This window comes from Caenorhabditis elegans, chromosome I (genome assembly GCF_000002985.6).
Source record: "Caenorhabditis elegans chromosome I".
Lineage (NCBI taxonomy): Eukaryota > Metazoa > Nematoda > Chromadorea > Rhabditida > Rhabditidae > Caenorhabditis > Caenorhabditis elegans.
The window spans coordinates 2,297,348-2,312,484 of NC_003279.8; the positions used below are offsets into that span (position 1 = coordinate 2,297,348).

The 15,137-nt window shown below is 40.6% G+C and overlaps 5 protein-coding genes across 10 annotated transcripts; 3 read left to right on the forward strand and 2 right to left on the reverse strand.

Moving 5' to 3' along the window:
- Nucleotides 1–44: 44 nt before the first annotated feature.
- tpxl-1 (TPX2 domain-containing protein) lies at nucleotides 45–7,050 on the reverse strand. Of its 2 annotated transcripts, NM_170821.7 has the most exons (5): nucleotides 6,901–7,046; nucleotides 5,813–6,852; nucleotides 5,680–5,766; nucleotides 5,479–5,627; nucleotides 45–572 (listed from the first exon to the last, which is right to left on the reverse strand). In NM_170821.7, the coding sequence occupies exons 1-5, from the start codon at nucleotides 7,043–7,045 to the stop codon at nucleotides 470–472; spliced, it is 1,524 nt and encodes a 507-aa protein (NP_740805.1). In that variant the 5' UTR covers nucleotide 7,046; the 3' UTR covers nucleotides 45–469. The 2 variants fall into 2 exon arrangements, with proteins under 2 accessions (NP_740805.1, NP_740806.1); NM_170822.8 differs by lacking the exon at nucleotides 45–572 and having other exon boundaries at nucleotides 5,389–5,627; nucleotides 6,901–7,050.
- Nucleotides 2,739–5,471, forward strand: epg-2 (Ectopic P granules protein 2). Its single transcript, NM_058554.8, has 3 exons — nucleotides 2,739–2,822; nucleotides 3,118–3,219; nucleotides 3,373–5,471. Exons 1-3 carry the CDS (start codon nucleotides 2,766–2,768, stop codon nucleotides 5,284–5,286), a joined length of 2,073 nt encoding a protein of 690 aa, NP_490955.1. The 5' UTR covers nucleotides 2,739–2,765; the 3' UTR covers nucleotides 5,287–5,471.
- Nucleotides 7,051–7,165: 115 nt separating the features above from the next.
- Nucleotides 7,166–9,443, reverse strand: icp-1 (Inner centromere protein ARK-binding domain-containing protein; the record flags this gene model as incomplete). Of its 2 annotated transcripts, NM_058555.9 has the most annotated exons (5): nucleotides 7,166–7,497; nucleotides 7,552–8,232; nucleotides 8,284–9,072; nucleotides 9,123–9,308; nucleotides 9,356–9,443. In NM_058555.9, 5 exons carry the CDS (start codon nucleotides 9,437–9,439, stop codon nucleotides 7,369–7,371), a joined length of 1,869 nt encoding a protein of 622 aa, NP_490956.1. The 2 variants fall into 2 exon arrangements, with proteins under 2 accessions (NP_490956.1, NP_001293363.1); NM_001306434.3 differs by lacking the exon at nucleotides 9,356–9,443 and having other exon boundaries at nucleotides 7,369–7,497; nucleotides 9,123–9,239.
- A 476-nt stretch (nucleotides 9,444–9,919) lies between these two features.
- Nucleotides 9,920–11,628, forward strand: Y39G10AR.9 (WD_REPEATS_REGION domain-containing protein; the record flags this gene model as incomplete). 2 transcript variants are annotated; one of them, NM_001262203.3, is made up of 5 exons in its annotated part: nucleotides 9,920–9,967; nucleotides 10,057–10,145; nucleotides 10,189–10,543; nucleotides 10,615–11,194; nucleotides 11,248–11,435. In NM_001262203.3, the coding sequence occupies 5 exons, from the start codon at nucleotides 9,920–9,922 to the stop codon at nucleotides 11,433–11,435; spliced, it is 1,260 nt and encodes a 419-aa protein (NP_001249132.1). The 2 variants fall into 2 exon arrangements, with proteins under 2 accessions (NP_001249132.1, NP_001249133.1); NM_001262204.2 differs by lacking the exon at nucleotides 9,920–9,967 and having other exon boundaries at nucleotides 11,248–11,628.
- On the forward strand, nucleotides 11,629–14,782 carry nsun-4 (5-cytosine rRNA methyltransferase nsun-4; the record flags this gene model as incomplete). 3 transcript variants are annotated; one of them, NM_058557.4, is made up of 6 exons in its annotated part: nucleotides 11,629–11,862; nucleotides 12,170–12,329; nucleotides 12,379–12,900; nucleotides 13,507–13,709; nucleotides 13,752–13,827; nucleotides 14,495–14,782. In NM_058557.4, 6 exons carry the CDS (start codon nucleotides 11,630–11,632, stop codon nucleotides 14,696–14,698), a joined length of 1,398 nt encoding a protein of 465 aa, NP_490958.1. The 3 variants fall into 3 exon arrangements, with proteins under 3 accessions (NP_490958.1, NP_001293364.1, NP_001293365.1); NM_001306435.3 differs by lacking the exon at nucleotides 11,629–11,862 and having other exon boundaries at nucleotides 12,204–12,329; nucleotides 14,495–14,698; NM_001306436.3 differs by lacking the exons at nucleotides 11,629–11,862; nucleotides 12,170–12,329; nucleotides 12,379–12,900; nucleotides 13,507–13,709; nucleotides 13,752–13,827 and having other exon boundaries at nucleotides 14,582–14,698.
- Between the last annotated feature and the right edge of the window lie 355 nt (nucleotides 14,783–15,137).

The window sequence follows — 15,137 nt, forward strand, 5'->3', positions numbered from 1 at the left end:
GAAACCTTTCGCAAAATTCAGACAAAAAGAGGGAAATCTACAAGAAATGTTCATTGCGGGCGGGCGGGCGGGCGGGCGGGTGGAGGAGACACAACAATAAGGATGTGAATTTCACTGGATTGAATGATAAAGAAAAGGTATAATAATAATAAGAATAAATCTGTGTGTGTGTGTGTGGGCTTCCGGTTTTTTTTGTAAACATGTGTGTGTGGGGGCCGGTCTATTATACAGAATTAGTCAGAAATAATGAACACTAGTAGATCAGTGCGCGCGCGCGAAAAGGTGAACGGGAAAAGATAGCTCAACAAAAACTATGGATATGAAGAAGAGAAAAAATACGGTATAAGGGGGTGGGATGAGACAAAAAAATCAATGAGAATCATCATAAATATTTTTTTTAAAATTAATTTTCGCGGTGAAGATGAAGCTGGTCCCATTGGAATACGACAACGATCATATGTACATTCGTTTACTGCTTCGATTGTGGAGTAGAAGCTGCTGCTGGTGGCTTCTGAGTCGAACGATCCTTTGATGGAGCACGAATTCCGTGAAGACCTCCGGCAGATGGCATTCTGGAAAATTTTTAATTAGTAATTAGTAAATTTGAAAAAAGAATTGTTTAGAATATTTTGGTATTTTTTTTCCAAATTTTTTACAATTAGCATTGCCAATCTTAAAAGTTCAAAAATGTATGCTTTTTATTCGAAATTATTTTTTGTACCAGATCAGGGGTGGGTGGCAATTGGTTTGTCGTCAAATTAGGCAATTTGCCGGTTTGTCGAAAAAATCTTTTCACAACTCTAGGTTTTCATGTAGGCACAAAATGCCTACTAGGTGCCAATCGAATGCCAATCGAAAAATTGCCGGAATGAAAATTTCTGGAAAATCGGCACATTGCCGTCATATCGACAACTTGCCGAAAACGAAAATTTTCGGGAAATCGGCGAACCGGAAATTTGTCGGAATTGTGTTTTCGTTTTCGATTTTCAGAAAAATAGCATTTTTTGCAAAAATGGCTCAAGTTTTAGCCATTTTTTTTTAGAAAAGATGTTGTTTTCTGATATTTTTCTTCCGTCATTAGTAACAAAACTTGATGAAAAATTGAATTTTATCATTACATCTCTATAGATTTTTAAAAAACTTTCTATGAAAAAAATCGAAGAATCTTATCTACTCCAGCCAGTCATTTTAGACTATATTTTTATCATTTTAAGACAACAAAAATAATTTTACAATTCTAGGTTTTCATGTAGTCAGATAAATGTTTCATCGCCTATCGATAGGCATCTTCGAGGCATATTATGCCTGCCTTGTAGGCACCTAATTTTGCCCTACAAAACTACTGATTACATTCCTTATTAGCTCGAAATCCTATAACTTTTCCTAACTTCCCACTTTTAAGGGTGGTGTAGTCGAATTTTTTTTATTGCTTTATCAGGCTCATAATTGTCTGAAAACACCGAATTTCATAATGAAACTTCTTGAAAACTTTTCAGAAAAAAGTTATGACGGCTCAAAAAATGGCCTAAAATTAGTTAAAATCGGAAATTTGACCAACTTATCAATGTCGCAGCAGCTGGAAACAATTTTTTTTTGAAATCACCGCCAAATTTTGAGTATACAAGTTAATTATCTTACGTTTTAAACTTGATTAAGGTATTAAAAAATCTTTGATTTTTAATTTTTTTAACCAAAACTCGCCGTCCATCGATTTTTAAATACTCGTTTAAAACGCGAGGTAATCGACTTGTATACTCAAAATTTGGCGGTAATATCAAAAAAAATTATTTCCAGCCACTGCGACATTGACAAGTCGGTCAAATTTCCGATTTTAACTAATTTTAGGCCATTTTTAGAGCCGTCATAACTTTTTTCTGAAAAGTTTTCAAGAAGTTTCATTGTGAAACTCGGTGTTTTGAGAGAATATCGAGTCTAATAAGACAATAAAAAAATTCGACTACACCACCTTTAAAATTTGAATTTCTGTAATGTAATGCTCTAAATCTTCCAGATTGTCATATATATCCATTGTTTTCTCGACATCAAAGACCACCAAAAAGTCATTCAATACTATTTCCACTTCACCTGTTCACCCCTTCCCCAATCTTAACATCATCTTCTGACCCTTAACGTGACCCCGACTTTCCCAAATCTCCCTCTTCTGCTCACACAACGCTATTTCCAGAGAGCAAACACAGAGCAGCCCCGCCCTAGTGGCGCATCTAACCAAACGCGCAGTCCTCCACAACTATCCACATTGTAACCTTGGCCTGTACATTACATCAGTCGGACCATTCTCTCTCTCTCGCTTTTTACCGTGGCCCATCTCTCGGTGGCTAGACGCTGCCAATATGCAGAGAGCAAGAGAGCGCAGAGCATTATGCAGAGGCTGTCTCTTTTGCTCTCGTCGAGCTATCCAAACCGTTGCCATTTCTCCCTCTTTCACTCCCCGAGACCACCCATATCTCTCGTCTCTCTCTCTCTCTCTCTTTTTCACTCTCTTTCATATTATTCATTCCTCTCTTCTCGGGTTCTTCATTCAATTCTCAGTCATTAGCTACTACCACACAATGCCTAACAACTGAATTATATATTCTACCTGATCGCCGTTTTCCTCTCACAGCCTCGCAAGCTTTCTTTCTCCTTCTTCGAATATTTTTTATGGTGACCTTGTCATTCGTCTCACTATTAATTTTTGTGTGTGTAACACATCTCTCAATAATCGATATTTTTTGCAGATCTCAATTTCAACAGCTTTCAAAAGAATGAGTGCCAACAGAACTGTCACAGTTTTTTCATCGTCAGCAGAGGATCAAGAGCCGGTAAGTATTTGAGCTGTTCTAGATTCTGTTGAGACACAAAAAATCCATTTTCACACGTGGTGCCAGAGTCTGTCTCATCACGGTTTGATCTACAAAAAACGCGGGAATTTTTTGCACAAAAATATGTTCTTAACCATGCGAAATCAGTTGAGAACTCTGTGTCTCTTCTCCCGCATTTTTTTGTAGATTTATGTAGATCAAGCCGAAATGAGACACTCTGACACCACGTGTTTTCAATGAATTCTGGAGTTTTGAAAATAGTTGAATGTGCCATGAACAAGTGTTTATATTTTAGATCGAATTGGCTGAAGACTCACTTCAAAACTTGGACAAAATGCTGGCTGAGGAAAAAGAAGAACACCAGTTGTTGAAGGACGAAGTTGTGCTTCTCAGAAAGGTGAGCAACTTATTCAATTCACTATTTAGAGAATTGAGAAAATCAATTCAATTAATGAAATTAATTAACTTAATATAACTAATAATAGAATTAATGGAACTTAATTAATTAGTAAATTGCAATTTTTCAAGCTATAAACCTATTATTTTTCAGGAAAACGTGGAAGCCAAGACCTACTCCACATTATTGGAGATCATGCTTGACGAAGCCGAAGAAAAAGCATCGTCCGCTCAAGAAACGACCTCCGAAGAAAACAATCTCAAAATTTTGAACCGAGATCTTGTGGCCGAAAACTTGGAATTGAAAGAGATGAAAGAGGAGCTCAGAAAGATCTGGTTGAGCGACTCGAAAAAATTTCAAGAAGCTCTTACGCGGATCTCAGATGAGAATACAAAACTTCAAAAAGATTGTCACGAGTTGGAATCGATTCGGCAATGTGCCCAGTTTGCATTGGATAACTGTAACGAGGAGCTCGAGAAAACCCAAACGGAAAACGAAGAGCACGAGAGCCGCATTGAGACGCTGGAACGTGAAGTTTGTGAAAAAGATATTGCCATGAAAGATATTGTTGAGCGGAAAGACGAGATTTCGCTTCAACTGGAATTGCAGACAAAGGAGTTCACATCTGCATTGAATGATCTGATGTATGGAAGAGAAGACACCTTGAAGCAGATCCATCAAATGAAGGAAAACTGGAAGGTCAAGCAGAATGAATTTGAAGTTGAAATTACAAAGTTGAAGAGTCAAAATGACTACTTTGACTCTGAACGATTGCAATTGACTGACCGAATTAGAGCTTTGCTCAACGAGTTGTCCGATGTTCGCCTGGAACTTGGCTCTACTCGTTTGGCAATGAAGGAAAAAGCTGAAGTTACAGAAGCGGTGACCAGTTTCAACAAAGATCTTCGCGATAAGTTGGAAGATGAAATTGCAAGACTCGGTGAATGCTTACAGTTCAGAAAGGACGAACACGAACAGGATGAAGCAGTCATTGCTCATCTTGAAGAACAACTCAAACTTGGCAGTGATAAAGCTGCTGCGTTTTCCAGCGAGCACAGTGACACGATTGAGTTGCTCCGTGAGTCTGAAACCGAACTGATGGAGCTCAGAATGGAGAATTACGATCTGAAGGAGGACTTCAAAATTTTGAAGGAGGAGAAAGAAGATGTCAATCGCACATGTGAATGTCTCCGCGAACAATTGAGCACAACAATTCAGGAGCGGGACATCGAAAAAGGCCAGATGCAGAGTGAGATGGATGCAAAAATGGTTGCTGTGCATCAACAGTACGCCAAGCAAATTGATAATATGAAGTACAATCATATGTTGGCAATTAATCAGGAGTTGATCAAAGGACAAATGGCTCTGGAATCTGGGAAGAAGAAGCACGCCAATGAGATTTTGACGGTACGAAACGAACTAGAGCAATCCAATGCTGCTCATCAAAGCTTGAGAGACCAGTGCAGTTTGCTTTTGAGCTCCGAAGATGATCTCAGAACCGCACATTTGGCTTTAGAAAGCAAAATGACTCTCGTTTCTGAAGAATGTATTGCACTCAGAGTGTCTCGAGCTAATGCTCAGAAAGAAATTGGAAATTTGACTGAACATCACAAACTTGAAGTAGCACTCTTGGAAGATGCGAAATCCGGAATCCAACAACGTCTCCATTACGCCACTATTGAAATCGAGCAGCTAAAAAAGATCAATGAGGTTACTCAAGCCCAGTTTAAGAAGGAAACAGATGAGAAAAATGCCGAGATTAACGAATTCCAAGCTGCAATGGTATCAATGAAACAGCAATACAATGTTCTTGGCAATCATTGTCGCGTTCTGACATCTCAAGGAATCTCGGATCGTACCACAATTGACAAACTCCAGGAAACCATTCGCGAGCACACAGAACTTGCAATCGAAACGAAGAGAATTCACGATGCAGAGATTGTTCAGTTGAATGATGCTCATAAGAAGTTGGTGGATAATTTGGGAGTTGAAGAACTCGACGAGGAGCCGAAAGCATCAACGGAATCGGAAGAGAAGGCTGAATGGGAGATGGTCGACGAAGAATAACAATTTTGATTAATTTCTTGTTCGTTTTTGTTTCTAAATTGCACACTTTACTGTACATTGCAAATTGTTTTTGTCTTTCATGCCCGCCTAAATTGTTCTCAATTTGTTATTACAATTTTTTCTGTTTAAATAATCAATTTTTCCTTTTTTGAAGAATTTTGAGTTCAATAAATCCATCGTTTCTTCTCATACCCTTTGTAGGAGCTGTACACATATGATGGCACAGGGCGCACAGCAGATTTTCGGATACTCGACGCTGGGCCCTCGTGTGAAGTCCTCGTTGGCGTAGCAGTAACCTTTGGTGTGGCAAGTCTGTTGAAAAGGTCAGCACGGGAGGCTTTCTGTAAATTCAAAAAATATATATATAGAAAAAAAAACGTTGCACAAATGTACCCCTGGAGTGGAAGCCGAAATTGGAGGTTGGCCAGAACGGTCCACTGACCGAGCTCGAGTCGGCGGCTGGCGTTGTACGGATGAAGCCTGGAAATTCGATTTATTAAACAATTAGGCAAATTTTTTAAATTACCACTGGTGGTTTCTTGATCGTTGTGCTCGGAGTTCCCGGGTTGACTCGAAGCGGCTGCCGGTTACGAGCTGCTCCACCAGCTGGAACAGCAGGACGTGAAGCCGCTTTATTCTGTTGAGCATCAGCAGGAGCCGGAGCCGGAACAGTTGGCTTCACAACATTCATTCGAAGAATCGATGAGCGATTGGCTGTTGCAATCGGACGAATCTTCGGCGTCAATTTGCTCACCGACGTCGGCGCTGTTGCCTTGTTCGCCGATGCCGAACGCCGCGGTGGAGCAATTGGAGTGGTGTTTGCTGCAGCAGCAGCAGGCTTATTGGGGAAAACACTTCGACGAGAAGCCGTTGTATTGGTACGGCGTGTACGGTCACGGGATCTGTCACCTCCTGCAGTAGCAGCATCCGATTTTACTGCGGCAACCGGCGTTTTCTGAGCCACTTTGAGAGGCATAACACTTCGACGAACACTTGTTTTGGTGACATTTTCAGCGACACGAGCAGCCATCGCACGAGTAATGACACCTGGTCCGGTATTTGCAATTGGCGCGGAGATGGTGCGAGTGACAGAATTGTGAGGTGGACGTGGCACAGATGGTGCTCGTGGAGCTGCTGCAGCTGGCTCACGCGACATTGAACGTTTCGTGCTGATCGAGCGAGAACGAGTTCCGGACGCTGGAGCAATGACGGATGTCCTCTTATCTTCCTCTTCTTTCTTTCTCTGCTCTGAACGGCGACGCTGCGAAAGACGTTCCTCTGGAGCTTTTGGTGCAAACATTGACAATTTCTCAAGTCCCTCGATTAGCTGATTTTCTCCACCGCTTCCTGAAGCTGATGCGTCCTCGTTTGGCACGATTTTGAGTGGTTCTCTGATTGGTTGCTGCTGCTTCTCTTCTGTGTTGTCATTTTGACTTGCGTTGATTACAGTGGATTCCGATGAAGACGAAAGAAGATTATCGATAGTTGGAGATGGGAGATCATCATCGGATTCCCGCTTCGTCTTGGGAAGTTGCATTTTGACCGGCGTGTCGCATTCCAGGCTTGCTGGAAATTAAAACTTTATTATGAAAAATAATATTTGAATAGTCTTACGAAAGTGATTTTCGAAGTATGACGTCTCACACGGCTGGTCTCTGCTCGGCGAGCTCGATAATCTCGAATAGTCCTTGACTTTCGGTACAGCAAAGCTGCTGAAGAAATTCTCATCGAATTCCTGAATGGTTTGACTTTTGCTCATCCTATAAGAAAGAAATAAATGATAATTTGAATTCTAACTGATAGAAAAATAAATAAATAAATAAACTCGTGAATTCAGAACACGTTAATCAATGAGTGAACAATAAAATAAAAATCGGCTGAAGAATTATTATTTACAGCGAAAAAAAAATTTAATGTAAAGTTAGGGCCGATGGAGTTTTTGTATTCTCCGTTAAAAAGGGGGAAACATTGAAAATAAAAAATAACTCAATACGAAATATAAAAACATTTTACAATTTTTGAAAAAAGATTATGTCGCATGCTGGAGCGACTCCTGGCGATGTAAGCTGCTTCGGTACAACATCATTCCGAAATGTCTTGAAGAATTGTGCGAGACGACGTGTTTAACGTTGATGGACTCTTTTTCCACACTGCTGACGATCCGCGCTTCTTGACTTTGACAGCATCACTAAAGATTTCCTTTAGATTTGGCTGAAAATTTTTAAATTTTTACTGAAGGAGCTGCAAGAAAAAAAAAACAATTACCTTTCCAATCGATCCGAAGAATTGAGCCACGTCGAATGGTGGATTAATGGCATGTCTTCTGACATTCTCACGGACAACTGCGAATTCGGCCCAAGCCGGGACATCTTTGCGTGGATCATCTTCTTGATCTGTCTCGTCATCACTGTTAAGATCGTTCAAACCATAGTCATTCTTTGAGTTGTTTTGATAGGTACGTGGCGGAGTCATTTCGTAGGCTGCAGGTGGTGGCGTTTTTCGAAGAGCTTCCTGACGAGCTTGTTTCTCCGCGCATCTTGCGAGTGTTGCCTGGAGCTCTGCCTCTTCTCGCTCTCTTTGCTTCTCCAGCTGAGCTTGCTCTTCTCTCTGAACGGCCAGAAAATGCTCCTGCTCTTCTCGAGCTCTGAGTTGACGCTCCTTCTCCGCTTTCTCTTTCATTTCCTTCTGCTCCCGCTTTCGTCGTTCATCTTCTGCTAACTGTAGCAGATACTGCTCCTGTTCCAGCTGAATACGTTGCTGTTCCTGAAGAGCGGCAAGTGCGGCAGCAGCTTCAACATTTGATGTAGAAGACGAAGCTGCGTGGGCCGATCGTTTCGTCGCTTTCGCCTTTGGTTTATGTTGACGCGCCGGTGGAGTTGAATCATCACAGCTCATCGGCTCCATTTTGACTTGCCGGCTACCGTTTCGTTGCAATTCTCGGGAAGGCTGAAATGAGTTAAATTATTATTAGGAAAATACAATCAAGTAAATACTCACCGATAGTTCAACGGTCGGCTGAGCCACAGGAGCAGTCTTCTGTCCATCTGAGCCAATTAGAATCTCAACTTTTCCCTTCTTAGCAGGGCCTCGACCAGGAGTGGATGTGCTTTCCGCCGTTGGGAAGATTTTTCTACTTGCAGCCTTGTTTGGAGCATGGTCTTGCATCAAACGAGCTCTTGTTGGCGACTTTGCACTGTTGTGAAGTTTCGCCAAATTAGCATTACGCTCTTCCTTTTGCTTCAACTGGTCGAGCTTTTCCTGACGAACTCTTTCCTGCTCTTTTCTGCGCTCCATGACAGCATTCCGCTTCTCCTCGTCCTTCCGTGCTTTCTCCCTTTTCTTCTCGAGCTCTTTCATCCGGAGCTCATCAGCATGCTTCATCCTTGCATTCGGATCTTTTTCTGCATCATTGAACGGAATCACACGATGGGGCGTCCTTGGAACCACAGCTGCACGGCCGGGAGTTCCTGCCATACGTCCAGGTGTTGACGAGAAAATGTTGCGCGGAGTAGCTTGATTGTGAGCCTCACGCGGTGGATTTCTGCGAGGAGTGCCACTGTACGCTGCATTTCGTGAGATGCTTCCTTCGGTCTTCTTTTTGGATATGCTCATTTGCTGCATGCGCTTCAACGTGACTGGCAATATGTCCTCTTCGAAATCACCATCAGTCGCTACTGAGCCGGCTCGTGGAGTGATGGGTCCTGCTTGATCTGTCTCGACTTCGTCGGTTTCCATATCATCATCTCCGCGGTGACTTGAACTGGACGGTTGAGCGGGTTTCGCTTTCTGAAAAAAATAAGCATTGACGGAATAAAGTAAATTTGAGATTTTCTTACCTGTCTTGAAATCAACTCAACAAACTCAGCATCAATGCGTCCGGGTTTTAGGACGGCATTTAATAGCTGTTCCGCCGAGAATTGAGGCGTGGCCAGTTCTTCTGTGATCGAGGACATCCTCTTGTACAGATCTGCGAAAACTTTTGCAGCCGCGTCGTCATGAGCCTCGCTTACTTCATCGAATATCTGAAAGAAATATTTTATATCAAAAGAAATTATTCATAAACACAAACCGACGAAATTTTCGGGATACTCGAAAACAGTTTGATGGTGGGCTCGGCTGGCTTTCGCGAGACTGCGCGCTTTTTTGGTGGCATCTTTCTGGAAAAAAAAACTGATTTAAACTCTGTAAAATTTTCGAAAAGATGAACAAAAGTCGAAAAACGAGCGGGAAAACAATGGGAGGGCTGACAATTCGAATGGAAACGATTCCCGCGCGTGCGCAAACATAGTAGGGTGTACAATAGAGCAGGGTTGCCAAGCGCCTCATTCGACAAAAACAAAGATGTTTAAATAGATGTTTCGGCTATACAAATTATTCAGAAACTGCTGGACAAAGTTGGAGAAAAGTAAGATTTTAAAGGAAAAAACAGGTTTTTAAACGAGATTGGAGTGTTATAACGGGAATTGTTGAGTTTTTAAGTGATAGATTTTAATTTTTCATCCAAAAATTACGAAAGTAGTCTCAAAAACACGATAAAACTTTAAGAAATTCCCAGAAATTCGCCTAAAAAACAAAAAAACCCGCTTTGCGAAATCCTAAATATCTCACCACGAAAACCTACCATCAAAGCCGCATGGCCATAAACGGTAGTAAAGGCATCGGCACGACTTTGCAAACTACGGTAGATATTTTCTTTTATCATTCTTAATAGTTTTCAGAGAGAAAAATCGCTTTTATGTATTCTTTCCCTCCTAAAACTGATTATTCCAGATAAAAATGGAAGCTGAAACAGCCCAAAATCCATCGAAAAACATTGACGAAACGCTTTCAATTCAACATGATTGGCACCTCAATTTGAGGTAAATTAATATACATTTCCATGGAAATTTATTTTTTTTTCAGAGAACCAGTCTCGCAGTTCTACCTCGGAATCAAGAAATTCGAGGCTACGAAAACCGAATTCTTCCAAGTACAGATCACAAAGCTTGTTGATGAGTACGGATTCGCTGTGATGCCAGAGGAAGGCTCAATTAAATCTTCCGACTTCACTGATGTTTCTCTCGATGAGCATAAAAATCTACATGTCACTTTCCAAGGGAGAACCACAATTTTCGTCGGTCCTACCAGTGAGCAGAACCTCCGAGGGCTACAATCAGCGCCGCGCTCGTTCGACGTTTCATGTACCGGAAGCACTTTTGTTGCAGCTGATTCGAGCGGAAAGCTGATCATTGCGAATTCGAGAACTGCCGAGACTCTAGTGGGTCTTTAAAAACAATATTTTAGCGCAAAATTTTGATGATTTTCACCTGAAAATTTAATAATTTTCAGACAGAACTCACCGGCCACACTATGGACATCTACCGCTGCATGTATTTCCCGTCGGGTCTCGTCGTTATTGGCGGTGGAATGGATATGGCGATCAGAGTATGGGCAGTGGATAAAGTGCCGGCTCAGAAGACGTTCGTCGGGCACACAAAGGCAGTAACAGGCTTCGGGATCATCGGAGTTGGACGAGAGTTCCTCTCGTGCTCCAACGACGGAACAGTACGATTTTGGAGCTGCAAAAATGCTGCGCCAACCGAAACATGGAGCTTCGAGAAGGGAAAATGCATTGACATGGCAATGTCAGTGGATGACTCGAGATTCGCTGTCATCTGCGAAAACAATTTCCTATCAGCGATTGATCTGCACGGCGACAAGATTCGGCGTGATATTCAGCTTCCTTCCGTTCCTACGGCTCTCTGTTTTTCCGGAGATGAAGGTGGAAAAGCGGTGTTCGTCGGGTTTGAGGATGGCCACGTGGCGGCCTATAACGTGTCGGATCGCCGGTTAATCGGGGAAATTGTCACCAAAAAAGGAAGCGTCACCTGCCTCAAATACTATTGCAATCGACTAATTGCATCATTCAGTGAGAAAATATGAGCTTCAAACTTTATATTTAAAAAATAAATTAATTTTCAGCCACCGGAAATGTTCTCGCCTTTCCGATCCTTTCCCTTCCCACCTCGTCAAGCATCATCTCCGCCGAGTACGAGCTAACCGGTGCCGATTGTGAGCCGGTGTACGATATGGCGATTTATCAGAAGAATATTTATACATGTTGTCGTGATGGCAAAATTCGAACTTACAAGGCGCAATGGAGCTTGTAATTGAGTATTATTATATATTTCTTATGTTTAACTATTATTGAACTACATATTTTTGAATATAAATCTGTGATTAACCGGTAGAAATCCCAATTTATTTTGTTTTTAATTTGGTCCTAAAACCTTTTATTTCATCAGTTTTACCAATTTTCCCTTTTTTTTTCTAAAATTACTTGAATAAGTAAATTTAATTCAGAATGAGCTGTCTGCGACAATCCTCACAATCGTTCTATTTCACTCAAATTAGATGGAAAACTGTCAAGTTCAAGACAAAAATCGCAAAAACGAAGCCACTGAAAACGCCATCAGCCCAGGCGCTGGATCATTTTGATTTTTATTATGGCCCACTTTTTGGAAAGAAATGGCCAAGTATTCGGCTGGGCCTTCTGTCTCCGAATCGATATTTAGCAGTTATGAATACAATGAGCAGGTTCGGAAATCTGAAATTCCCGTGGAAATTGCCAAAAATTTTAATTTATGATTTTCTTATGTCAATTTTTAAGAATATTTTGATTTTATTTGCTAAATATTGCTCAAAATTTGTCCTGAAATTTGAAATTCCCGTTGAACTTCTCGAAAAATTCAAATTTATACCAAATTCTCTGCGAGACCCAGCTGTCAAAGTGTATGTACCTTTAAACTTGTGTCGATTTACGCAAGGATGATTTTTTGATTTTTTAAGGAAAATATGCTTTTATTTCAAATGTTTCTCAAAATTTTAACCGAAAACCTTACAGAAACTGGCAAGCTCACGATGAAATTCTCTCTGACATGGGCGCCAAGGATTTGCTTGCCTCAATTCGTGGAAAAGCCGAGGACCAAGCGATTGAGACAAAACGGAAAAGCGTTGAGGAAAAAGCGAATCGGGAGACTCAAAAGGTTAAGCATGAGATTTCAGTAAGTTTCCTACTGATCTTGCTGCTTAAAAATCGAATTATAATTTCAGAATCCCTCAACTTCGACCAATACTGAAGATTCTGAGCCGGATGAAGCGATTTTTCGATCTGCTGCAGGGCTCGGCGAGTTCCGGGCGAGCGCTGGAGAGCTCTCGTCTGGAAGTCTGCAGATGGGATTAGGACAATCTAATCAAAATAAAAATGTAGAAATCACCGGATTTGAAGGAGAAGGCGTTCGAATCCCGAAAAGAGATCACTTTTTCTATTATCCACAGGCCCTCCACGTCCGCTCATTCGATAGAGCTGTCCTTCTAGACTTCCCGGCTCCGATGAAAGATGAAGTCGGAGTTCCGAGTTACTGGCTTCTAGACGGTGGCTCACTGCTCCCAGTTTTGGCTTTGGGCCTTCAAAAAGACGATTCCCTGTTGGATATGTGTGCGGCTCCCGGTGGAAAAAGTCTTCTAGCGGCTCTGTCGAATTTGCCTTCGAAAATCGTTTGTAATGATTTCAAATTGGCCAGGCTTGGGCAGCTGAAGCGTGCGCTTATGACATATGTGCCAGAGGATAGCGAGGTGCAATATCAGTTTTTGTAAAAAAAACAAAAAAGTCAAATTTTTCTGAAAAAAAAATTGATTTTTTGACAAATTTGGAGAAATTGCCGATTTTTTTCGCAAAAAAATTCTTTAAAATTCGGAATTTTTTTAAAATTTAAAATCCGAAAATTCACCAAAAAATGGCTCAAAAATTTCCAAAATTTTCGAATATTTGCTTAAATTACTAGAATTTTCTCGAAATTTCACTTAACTTTTTTCCATAGTTTGAAATCTTCTTTAAAAAAACCAACATTTGAAATTTTCACTCGATTTTCTAGAATTTACTTGAAAAAATGACGATTTTCGTTAAAAACACCTGAAAATTCATTCAGAAATGTGAATTTTTCTCAAGATTTAAATTTCGAATTTTTCCAATTTAAACACCTCAAAAATTGGGTTTTCAGTGAGAAAATTGAATTAAATACGAATTATTTCAACTTTTTTCTGCTCTTTTGAGGAAAATCAGAAAATAAAACAATTTTTTGAAATTAGAGTTTTTTTTTTCGATTAAAAAATGTCGAAAATTCTTTTTTTTAAATATAAATCCCTCCAAAATTAGCTAAAACTCCAAAAATTTTCCTGCAGACAATCGACAAATTCGTCCTAAAACGCAAGGACGCGTCCGACGTCAAAACTTGGGATGAATTCGAGGCCTACGATAAAGTGCTCGTCGATGTTCCGTGCTCGACGGATCGTCTATCAGTCAGCACCGACGACGGAAACCTTTTCAGCACAGGATCCACTCAGCAGAGGCTTGATCTTCCGGTTCTTCAGACCAAGATTCTTGTGTAAGGATCCTCGGCTTTCCCTCAAATTATTTTTCCTTTCAGAAATGCACTGCGATCTGTAAAAGTTGGTGGCTCGGTTGTCTACTCGACGTGCACACTCTCACCAAGCCAAAACGAGGTTTTCGCTCGAACCTGGTCTTGGCACGACAAATTTTTTTGTTAAATAGGAAAATATATGCGCCTTTAAGGAGTACTGTAGTTCCAAATTTTTTGTTGCATCGATTTTTGAAAAACTCCTTGAAAAATGATGACAAATATAGTTTTTTCTCGATTTGTAAAAAATTCGAAAATTGATGAAAAATCGATGAAAATTTTACAAAAAACGTGAAAAACTCAATTTTTCAAAACAATATTCGGCTATTTTCCAATTTTAGTTTAAAAAAAATCGCATTCTGCATTTTTTTTTGCGCTCCCTGCCGTGTTTGCGTATTTTCACCGCTACAGTACCCCGAAATGCTCAAATTTTGCTCTGATAGTTTCACAAAAGTTTAAAATGTGAAGAAATCGTTTCTTTTAACACTATAAATCTCGAATTTTCACTAAACAGTTGAGAAAATCAAATCAAAATTTCAAATTTTGACGATTTCCGTTTAAAAATTTGATTCTGGCTTCAACTCTCGCCCGATCCCAACATTTTCCCTCAAAAAAAATCCCGAAATTCTGCATGCATTTTTTCGTAGGATCCGGTGATTGCGTACTTTCGCGGCTACAGTACTTCTGGCGTGTCGAGACCGGGGTTTTTTGTCGAAATAACAGCTCAAAAATGCTAATTCAAATTTCTTCAGGCAGTCGTCGAGAACGCTGTAGCCGTCGTACGCAATGACTTTGGAATCGTGACCGTCGAGGAATCCCTACATCAACTCGTATCCCATATGACGTCATCAGGCCTCTATCGTTTCCATGACACTCCACTGGGAGCCCTCGTCGTGCCGTTTCTACCCTCTAACTTTGGACCAATGTATATTTGCAAACTGACCAGATTGCAATAGATTTTTAATATTTGATGAATTTTTTTAAATTTCTAGATTTTGCTATTTTTTGTTTGTTTTTTTTAAATCTGAATTTTTAAATTTATGTCTTGTTTTAAAATTTTATTATTTATGCAGTACCCCCATGGGTGCATCTGCCGTTCCATCAGTACCTAATTTCAAATTCATAGAATTTTTCATTGATCCTTCTTGTTCGTTCTCTATGTATGTATTGCGAAATCATTTGAACAGTCGATTTTTTGGCGGGAACCTGTGTCGCCCAACAGACAGCGGTCAATTTGTATTTATTTCGAAATCGCCGAGCGTGTCTGACCATCTGCTCGCTTTCCCGTCCTTTTTCGGCTCATTGAGCACAACATTTTCGGTGGTATTGCGCCTTTTTCTATCGATTTTTAGTCCATAAAAGCAAGCTCACAATCTCGTTCTCTGTTTCAAAAAT

What these genes read in the sequence shown, in the direction of transcription:
- epg-2 (NM_058554.8), top strand. Translation starts at nt 2,766, where the DNA reads ATGAGTGCCAACAGAACTGTCACAGTTTTTTCATCGTCAGCAGAGGAT. An exon ending in CAGCAGAGGATCAAGAGCCG is followed by an intron (nt 2,823 to 3,117) that starts GTAAGTATTTGA and finishes TTTATATTTTAG; the next exon opens with ATCGAATTGGCTGAAGACTC. An exon ending in AAGTTGTGCTTCTCAGAAAG is followed by an intron (nt 3,220 to 3,372) that starts GTGAGCAACTTA and finishes ATTATTTTTCAG; the next exon opens with GAAAACGTGGAAGCCAAGAC.
- tpxl-1 (NM_170821.7), bottom strand. Translation starts at nt 7,045, where the DNA reads ATGAGCAAAAGTCAAACCATTCAGGAATTCGATGAGAATTTCTTCAGC. An exon ending in ATACTTCGAAAATCACTTTC is followed by an intron (nt 6,853 to 6,900) that starts GTAAGACTATTC and finishes TTTAATTTCCAG; the next exon opens with CAAGCCTGGAATGCGACACG. An exon ending in GTGTACAGCTCCTACAAAGG is followed by an intron (nt 573 to 5,478) that starts GTATGAGAAGAA and finishes AAAATTTTCCAG; the next exon opens with AATGCCATCTGCCGGAGGTC.